General features: G+C 39.1%; 1 protein-coding gene across 1 annotated transcript in view; it reads right to left on the reverse strand.

Moving 5' to 3' along the window:
- Positions 1-8,873: 8,873 nt before the first annotated feature.
- The window catches only part of LIPI (lipase, member I), a 19,627-nt gene continuing 17,951 nt past the window's right edge, over positions 8,874-10,549 (reverse strand). The window contains exon 10 of the mRNA XM_009327785.1: positions 8,874-8,961. Coding sequence (XP_009326060.1) covers positions 8,874-8,961 — 88 coding nt within the window. The remainder of the gene's footprint in view (positions 8,962-10,549) is intronic.

Consider the following 10,549-nt stretch of genomic DNA (forward strand, 5'->3'; position numbering starts at 1 on the left):
CCTGAAGGCTGGGAACGACAGACTAAAAGCATCCATGAGCATGGAGTAGACGGATGGGAGGGAGGAGATCGGTAGAGCCTTTAGACACCCTTTGCTCCTTCCTTATGCTGAGTATTTATTTCTTAATTGAAACAAAGGCATAGACTTGCATAGTATACACAAACTAAATCTTTTATGACAGTTTTGAGCGCTAAGAAGATCTTTGAGCAAAAAATACGTAATTGCTTGAGACTGCAATTAGGTAGGCTCCTGTTCAAGTGCTTACTTAATTCTCATCTTAACTAATCACTTAAATCCTGTGGAGTTTAAGTGCTTTACTGAATCAAGCTCTAAAAACTTCATTAACTGAAGTTGAGTCCTCACTCAGCCAAGTGCCTAGAAACAAATTTCCACACAAGATAGACTTCCAAACCTTAAGGAAATTTGGGGACTTTTTTGACATTTGACACGTTAAAATAGACTTGGAGTTACAGAATTACATCAATACATATTCAGATATAAGGCTGATGATTCTTCTGATTTCACCTCCTTCATTCCCACTGCCTTTCCAGCAACATAATTCTAGGGTTATAATTTCCTTCACTGGAGACATTTCTGATTTATGTTTTTAAAAGTGAGAGTTTTGGGGTCCCTTGCATTGGCTTGGCCAACATCTGACTTTGTTTTGGAACACTGAGAAATCCAAACTAGCCTTGCTTTGATATCACACATTTCTTTATTTCAACTACCCAGGGTTTTTTACTTCATTCTTAGAAATCACTTGCCACTGCCTCTCGCTCATCAGAAGGCCACAACAATCTACTTCGATTCATGAAACTTTCCTCCTAATTGACAAAGAAAACATTCTGAGTTAGAAAGAAAGTTTGAACATCAAGCTAGTTCAATTAGACCCCTAGTTTGTGCAACTTAAAAACATATTTTAAGAGATTATTTCTGTGTTAAGTGCAACAAATTCCTCTTTAACATGGGAAAAACCTAATACCACTATGTGCAGAAGCTATTGCTAGTTAGTTCTTAAAAAAAAAAATCACTGTAGCCTAATTCTCCTAATTTCAGACCATTTTGTTAAAATGCTGCAGGATCTAATTCACTAAGGACTTTTGAAAGAAGTGGCTGTGTTATCTTACATCTTGCAGGGATTCATTGACATATCAGCTAAAAGGAAATAACAGCCTGAGTTAGAAGCACTTCAAAATGGGCAAAGTTCCCATCTGAAATACACACAAGCATATTAAGTCTCTGGAAAGTCAAGACTCCTCATCCTCCGATTGCCTTGCTTTTTCCTTTCCTTTCTATTTTTGAACAGACAAAATGTCTTCAAATTGCACGGTCTTGCATAGCTAGCAGGTGGGGTTCCCATTCTTAGACCACAACAGATACGTACTCTGCGTACACTGTTTGGAACGGGGGTCCAAAAGCACTTGGGTTACTTTTTACTGGTGTAAATCCCTCTATGTTCAAGGAACTTTGCTGATTTAAGGTATAGCTACAGAGTTGACTACAGTCTTCCTCTTTGGCCTGCCTCTTTTACGTTTTACCCTTTCCACAGACAGTAGATTGAGTATCTACAGGTAGATAAGAGCTCCCTCCGCTCCTGCTCTGAGCTGCTGGCCATGAGGTGCCTCTGGTCCTGAGGTCTCTTGGCAACAATGGCTGAGTTAATAAGCTTTGCTGAGATGCTGGACATTTTAATTTGAGATTTGAGGAGAGGTCTTAATGTGGAAAAGTTCCAATAGATACTGATACATAATGCATGTAACTGTCATGTTTGTGTTCAATTTTTATGAAGTATGCCTAATTACACTGGTGGTGATCTTCATAAAACCTTACCTAGACAGTTTGGGAGTTCCTGTTCTGTTGCCCCGACCTACTCCAGGCTAAATTACCTGCAAAGAGACGCAGCCACAAGGCTACTCCTTCCCCTCAGGAATCAGAAGCTAAAACAAACACATCTTCGTAATCTCTTGTATCAGTTCACAAATGATGTTCATCCGAATTTTAGAGTTTCTCTTTTTCCACTGCAGTGACATATTCACTGGAATAGTTACAGGCTGCAACAAGTTCTGTATAAATCCAGTGTAGTGTGCCAATTGCTTATGATATAAATGTCACTGTTTGAAGCAGTCTTCATGACTACATATTGTATTTGAATAAATACTGAGACAGATTGATATGATTAAGACTACATTAATAAAGCATCATTCACTTAATTTACTAGTGCTTTGTTAGTTCTTAATCTAAATACTGGCTTACCTCTCTGCAATAATATTTAAGCAAGTGTATTTTGCCCTTAATATCCAAAATATTCAAAGTCCATTTGCCTTTAATGACAAAAAAAAAAAAAGGATGGTCACATTTTCCTTTGTTGTCTCATCTTAAAATAATTTCTAATTCTGTTGTCTGAACACAACAGGAAAAAAACGCTACTGCAAAGCCAGGCCTCTGTCCTTTGAAGGTAGCACAAAAGAGAAGCATTCTTGTTGTGATCAAGTTTCGTGCATGTTGCAGTTTCCTTAACAAGGTTAACCCCACACTGGTATGCTTAACTATAGTGAAAGGACTAATTTAAGATGTTTTCTGTATTGTTGTTGGTTTATACTTTATGTGAAAAGGCTGCCCTCTTCTGACTACTTTTTCATTTCTTCTAAAATCTTCCCACATTTTTCTCATCTCCAGTTACACTTTATCCTTTGTTTCTCTATACATTGTATTGGTAGGACCATTATCCCTTTTCCTTACATTCATATTCAGAACAACGTAAGAAACATAGCTATAAGAAGATTAAATACACTATGCAATTAATGTGTAAACTGCATGCAGTTGATAAACGTGATAAAAATCACCACCACTCCATTACTCAAACAGTCAAGCAGGAAGCGAGTGGATGTCTGGTATTCTGAGGTATGGTAGAAATATTACCTGCCACAGGTGTCACACCTCCACTTTTTAAACAGGTGTCATCTTCCCATTTTCAGATACACCCAGTGTATGGATACCTTTATCCGCAGCATTTTGGCAGTAGCTGCGTAAGCCTTTTAGTTTGAATCAGTTTGTCTGTGCTTCTGCAGCAACCGTCTCAACTTACCACATCCTAGTTTGTATTGCAGAGCAGTCTCCGAGCACGCAGAGTAGGTTGCTTTCAAATAAAATTAAATTGCAAAATGCCTTCCAGAGGCACACCTCATGCGCTCTGATCAGTTCTGGGGAGTCAGGCAGTGGGACCAGAACAGAGCTTGTCTGAGGACTCGCTAGAGCTAGAGCATATGGTGAGTAATCAAGTCTCACACCAACGGTTAAGGCTACCAATCCTCTCCTCCCGGGCCATGCTACTCGATGGCCACAACCACTGTATCCAGCTGCACTGAAGTCACAGCAGGTCAGGGACCCAAGAGCCGAGCTTGTCTAAAAGCTACCACATCGCTTTTTTAGGTCACAAAGCTCTTAATCAGTGTTTCTCTCCTACACTCCTACAGTACACAGAAGGATGCAAGGGCTGAAACTAAAACTGGATTTTGATGCCACAGTGCAGAGCCTCTTTGGCAGCTGCAGTGAATCCAGGGCTCTGCGGCAGCAGGCACACAGGCTGGTTCTTCACCTTTTGAGAAAGGACAGACAGTTCAGCTGGAATTGAGACCAACCGAACACAGCCTTTTAAGAGTAAGCCCATTTTGCACACTGGCTATTCAACAGCCCCTGAAGTAAGGCCGGTCACCCTCCCAATGGGAGTCCCTCTCCCATTGAGTACTCCCCTTGCTGGGCTCACCTGTGCTTTCTCTATCCCAGTCAATCTTGGTCCCATTCTGCACGCCGGCACACCTTCAAAAGGAGGGGGAAAAGCGTGCTCAGCCCAGGAGGGCGCAGAGCGTGAGGGCACAAGCTCTCCCTTGGGAATCCATAGATGTAGACCTAAACCTCCCCTATGCCACGGACGACTAACTTGTACTCCAAACACAGTCTCTTAACCATAAACTGTGTCTGCTAGGGAGCAGCAGCATATCATTTTCCTTACACTTTTTTAACAGAAGGCAGAGTCTGTCTCAACTTTTTGTGTGGACTTCCGCTCAAAGCATTAGATGTGCACCAGGCATGCCCACCAGACTAAAGGGGGAGGTGTAAGCACGCTTAGGCTTGGGCTATTGATTAGCTAGGAGGCAGCGTCAAACTGTTCAGCCCTAAGACTGATGCACACATCCGGATATGCTCAGAAGAAATCTTGGAAACTTCAAAGTGCAAAAAATAAGTTGAGGCACCCACTGAGTGCTGTCAGTGGCAGCTGTCAAATGCAGTAGGTGCCTCTGGACTTAGCATAAATCCTGATTTAGTACCTCTTTAGGTTCCCATGTCTGAATCCTTCCTAGCATAAATCCTGATTTAGTACCTCTTTAGGTCCCCATGTCTGAATCCTTCCTTCCTCACTCATATCAGCTGCGCTGTACTGGCCCATCACTTGCCATCCAGCCATTAATGTCTCATGTGATTATTAATTACCTTGAAATGCTCCTTTAGAAGTAACCCATAACTCTATTTACAAAATTCGCATAAAAAGAGCAGATGGTTTTACAGGGCTTTCTTCTTCCTAAAAAGATACCTGACCTCCTTTCAGCATCTCCTTACTAAATTGCTTTCCACTTAGCTGTATATAAACTTAGCCATTAATTCCACCAACATATATCTGCACTTTATCTTGTACAAATAAGTAATCCCAATGTGAAATCAATCCTTATCTGAGGCAGAGATCATAAACCACAGCCTTAACTGTATATAGCATCACTGAAATCAATAAAGCCATCCCAAATTAAACTGGCAAATAGTCTTGTTTTACGTATCTTTAATCTAGACCATTTCAACCTATTGTGAATTAAGAGAGTGATGTAGTGAACATCTCCTGTATTATACATTGTTTTTTGTCTAAGTAAGCTAGTGCTTACTCCAGTGACTACTAGTGCTTAATGAGTTTCTGGACATATCATCATTGTCATGTCATTTGAAATAGTATGGTTAAAAGAAAAGATGACGTTATCAAATACAAATCGGGTCTAACACAAGCTAACAAGGAAAAACAAGCTTATATTAGTTTTATAAACCTGTCACTTAACAATTTCATCTCCCTGTGACTAAGCACCAAATATAAATACTGCATTAAATCTCCCAAGCTTGTTGCATTTGATAGAAGGAGTTTAGAGTTTATTACTACAAGTATATACTAACGAGATCCCTTTGGTATTACTACAATACACTGGTTAATTACAGAGCCTACATTTAGTCATGGGATATATCTTTCTTCACATGTATAGCGATTGTTCCTTATGGTTAAACACACTAGATACAAGCAAACTTCTAAAATAAAGTTAACAAAATTTATCATTACAAATTGGGAAGTGTTTTTTGACTGGATAATTTTCCATTTTACAGGTGAGAAAACCAAAGCATGACAGTATCACCAGGCCACCCAGCAGGCCAGTGCTTATTGCCAGATACTGACCCAGGAGAAAATCAGAGCATTTAGGGTAGTTCTATAAAGCAAATATTTCATTCCAAGTCAAACTAGTCTGAAACAAGCTATTTCTCCATTTTAGATTTTCTCAATGGAAATTGATTTGGGGTTTTCGGGTCATTCTGAATTTTCCCAAGGAAAACATGTGTACACCTTTTTGCAGTAAAATGAAAAATGTTAGTGGATATTTTGTACTCTGGCAGAGAATGCAAAACAGTACTGCAATGACTCCAACCCCTCTTCAGCTCTGATGCAGGAGTGTGCTCCACTGAACTACCATCACCACGTGCTTCAGAACAGGGAACTCCTTGGAAGACTTTCCTTTTCTGCCTGACCGTGGCATCCTCTGCTGAGCTCGAGGGAGCTGACAGAATTAGTACAAAGTAGCATGTGGCAGTGAGCCATAAAAAGCAATGCATTTCCGAACAATTACGGCACCTTTTGTTGGTGCTGGGAGACACAAGGCTTCAGTCCAAGTGCTTAGCCACTTGAGAAGTGCAATTAGGCACTGGAAATGCACTGCCTGGAACAGTCCCTCTTAAGAAATGGAAATTACCAACTAAAATGGGAAATTAGGAAAAAAAAAAGTTTCTTTCTGTCTCGTTGTTTATTGGAACCTCCTTATCAACCCCGCTGCTTCTTTCCTTTTTACCCAAAGTTTACGCAAATCAAGGCAACAAATCACTATTCCTGCCCTACCCTTTTACAGGTATGTTTAAAATGTGTGAAAATATTATTACTTTTATACCACACCACTGTGCAACACTGTTAGTCATGTCTGTATGTCTCCTTGTACCTTTTCAGCAGCACCTTACCTCACCTCACATTTTTTCCATGCATTTACAATGGAAAAATTCTAGGAAGGTATCTCAGTCTTCACATTTTCTTGCTCATGTCTTATGCTCTAACCCACAACTCAATATATCATAACTGCCTGTGTAGCCACCATTTTGCCAGTATGTTTCCATGATAGATGAAGGGTGTATGAAGCTAGTCGTTCATTGTATATGAGTTATGACTACTGCCTAAAAGCATATATTAGTGCAAGTTCTCCTTTCCAAGGGCTACAATACCAGAGCTCTATCCTAATTTCGGGAGCAAGTAAATGGCAAAGAATATAGTTCATAGTGAAAATGCCAACCCCAGCAAATGCTGGAAAGATAGACTTTTATGTGTCTCTGTCTTTAAATAGAGTAAGCTGTTGAAAATCAAGCTCGTACGGGTAAACAATCCACAAAATAGGGGAAAAAACCCACTTGTTTGACAACTACATCAATAATAGCTATGGTAATAAACAAGTGCTCAGTTCCATTACTGGGAAGAGCAGTATATCTACCCTTTATGCTGGCAATTTAGAGCTAATACAATTTCATTAATTTTTCTAGATATTAACTTGCAATTGAATATCATCTCAAGCAAAAAAAAAAGCTTATAGTCAAAAATCATATTCATACCTCTGTACTTCAGTTCTTCTCAGCAGGACATAAAATCAATGGGGAAAAAAAGCAAGAATATAAAACAAACAAAAAAAATTAAAACATATAAAAATATAAAACTTCAGAGAAGTTGTAGGAAGCAGCATTAAAAGGAAACTTAAGAGGCCATCTGATACACTTCTATGCTTGAACATCTGTGTCACCCATTGAAAGAGTCTAGTTCGAGACATTTGAAATTTACTCTCAAGCCTCTATGCTTTTTTAAAGTGGTATAAGAAACAGGTATTTGGAGGCAAGATGATGAAAGAAAGGAGGCTCAGAGACCTGTAAAGGGGAAGCTAGGGCTGATGAGAGCAAGGCTGGACAAAAATCTGCAGAATGAAAACAAGCAGAATAGCAGCAGTTTAAAAAAAAAAAAAAAGGGAGGAGAAATACAAAAAAACCCACCCCTCCATACACATGCGTATAAGCAGACAAAAATGTCTTTCCCTGTGTATCTCCTAATGACTCCCTCAGAGGAAAGGAACAAAGAAGTATACAATAAAATGATACAGCTGAGAAAGACACCACCTGAGAAAACCTATGGTAACGTAATTACCATTTCCATAGAATAAGTATTTTTTTTAAACAGCCAGTCCATAAGCAAGTCTGTCCACAGTTCTGTATTTTTTTGGCGTGTCTAGACAAGTAAAAGCATGTGCAATGGCTGGTTCAGAGCTTTGCACATACTGACCAGCATGCTGGAGCCGCCTCTTGCAACGAAAAGGACAAAGTTATAACTTGCTTTCCCTTCCTTAGGACACTACCTTCCATCTTCCTTCTAAGCCAGCTGTTGACTTTCAATAAAACTTACAGTTCATAGATTTTGGCCATCCTACTCTGACACTCAGGTGAAATTGGTCAACAGGTTCAACCAAGTACTGCTGTCAAGAGCAGGGACAGCGAGGGCATTGGAAAGGAAGGAAAAGGATAACACGCATAGGACTCATTTACACGAGGAACCAGGGTTAAATACATAAAATAACCTTAAAGAAGAAAAATATACATATCTGTTCTTCAACCAGTACCATCAGGAAAGGCAATCTGGCATCAGAAAACCTTTTTCTGAACTGGAGGAGGAAATCTTTACGTAGGGCTTATTCCTGCTCACATTCCAATAGGTGAAAAGCTGTCATCAATCTCAACCTGAGCAGCAGCTCTAATTCCAAGAGGCCCAAACAGAAACAGAATGAAAATGCATTTATTTCATCTTTAAGTTACTCTCTTCAGAATAGACTTTAGAATTGCTTCATCTGAAACATCGCTGCCTTGTCCAAAGGTTTAATAGAAAAAAATCTGAATGGTTGCAGTAATATTCATCTATGATGAACATAAAGATAATTGATTTAAATAGCAGATTTACATATGTGCCCACAAATCTTATTGTTCCAGTTCTCAGAGACTGAGATATAATGAGAAAATGTGAATTCATTTATCCAATGAACATAGCACAGCAAAACTGCTGTGTATTAGATCTGTAGATCACATGTACAGCATATTAAATTCACTTAGTAGACAGATAATTATGTTTCCATGTAAAAGCCATTATCAATAATAAATAATTAAATATATGTATGACTTGACAAATAGTGTGCCAGGATTATGCAGATAATTCATATTTAATTCAGTAGTTGCTTCACTGCTAACAAATAATAACGAATATACCATTGCATGTTCTCCACCATGATACATTTACCTTATTCAAATTTCCCAAATGCACAGACATCTGAACTTTTCAATTAATTTCACCCTAAGGCTCTCAAAGCAAGTAATGCATATTACCAGGTAGGCTCCTGAAAATAAATCTAGCTTATCTCATTTCCTTTCTCGTTGCAGTCTTTATCCTGAGGAAGAATCAAAACGCCCTTGCTGTAAGAGAACTTAAGTTAGTAGAAGCTCTCTCTTCATGTACCCCTCTCTGGGCAAGGGATAGGTTTGAAGGTCAGTTCCGTGTTCTCCATCAGTACAAAATCATATCTGCACAGCTGCAGCCTACAAAAGTAGAAAAAAAAAAAAATATGCACAACAGAAAAAGTTAACATCAATAGAAAAGTATTTCAGTATTTTAATTATTAAACCTCCAGTATTTAACTACCTCTCAGAGGCCGTACTCAGGACAAGAAGAAATGTCTTCTCGTCCAAGTTTACACCCTATTTTACGCATCACTAGAGTAGTTTTGCCAGACTGTGAACAACAACCAGGACATCAGCTGGATGGTGCAAAGTGGCATGAGTAGGAAGTGTATCACATTAGTCTGAAATATGAAGATGCACTACTTCATCCATTAAAGCTATTAATCTGCATTCAAATTAATTCTTTAGAGCAATGGTCCAAGAACAGCCCGATTCCTGTTAACACTGGGCCTGAATAATTTATTTTGAGTTCCCTAGGTATGAAAGTTTCTCTGCTTTCATTCCACAGAGAAAAGTAGAAAACCACATCATAGTATCTTCTAACTCTTTCAGTTGCAATGACAGCATGTGTAAGAAAGTTTCATGCAAGAGAGTAATTTGTCATCTCAACACCTAGAAAACTCAGAATTGCATAATACTACACAAACACATACAGAGGTCACAAAAGGAGTCACACACACACACACAGAATCTTACTTTTTGAGGTCAACATAGACGCTCTGCCTTTTAGGGCAGAGGCAGGTCATAGCTCTGCCCTTCATGCACTACTACAGATAGATGGTGAGAGCTGGTTTGAACAGGCAAATGACTAGCATACCCTCTGATGGCACCTCTAAGGGCATACAAGCTATGATACTTATTTTATTTAAAATTATCTTCCATATTGCTCTGAACTCACAGATGTGGCTCTACAACACAATCGACCTCGGGCTGGGATGTAGCGTACAGTGAACGTAGCATAAAGGACAAAGCCTGAGAAAGAACATCCCGCCAGGCACTTCTGTTGTTGCCCATTAGCGTGAGATTTCCAACCAGTCAAGGCTCCACCTGTCTGCATGTGAAAGGACTGTCAGATTTCTATATAAGAATTTAAGGACCTCACAAAGCTAATATAGTAGATTTTATGACTAAGAAGATCAAGACAAATTCTGGTATTCCGTATAACGCAAAGCATAGAATTTCATCCAGTCTCCATCCACAATTTGTTTTGATTTGAATTTAATGGTTTACTATTATATTATTTTTGTAGAGGGAGAAAAGAAGACATAAAAGCACAGAAATTGCCAGCATTTTAAAAGTCCGTATAAAAGACTGAAAGAATTCACAGGACAAATTTCCAACCAGAACAATGTAAGATTATTAAATGCATCCGTTTCCTGAGTTGACTTTCGATATCTCGCGTAACAATACAATACTGTATTTTAGCACATTTGCAACAGTATTTGCAACACAGCAGCACAATGTGTTAGCACAGCCAGTTCTCCAACGGCAGTCATCACGTGGGAAGGGCTCTATCTAACCACAGGGGACACAATACTTAGACAAACCATAATGATGAATGCTAGAAATAAAAACATATGGTTTCCAACATATGGTATCTCATTTGAAGTGCAATCCATCTAAGCTTGTGATTACTGAGTACCATGAATGCCTTACAGGAGAGTAG

This window comes from Pygoscelis adeliae, unplaced genomic scaffold (genome assembly GCF_000699105.1).
Source record: "Pygoscelis adeliae isolate BGI_AS28 unplaced genomic scaffold, ASM69910v1 Scaffold14, whole genome shotgun sequence".
NCBI lineage: Eukaryota > Metazoa > Chordata > Aves > Sphenisciformes > Spheniscidae > Pygoscelis > Pygoscelis adeliae.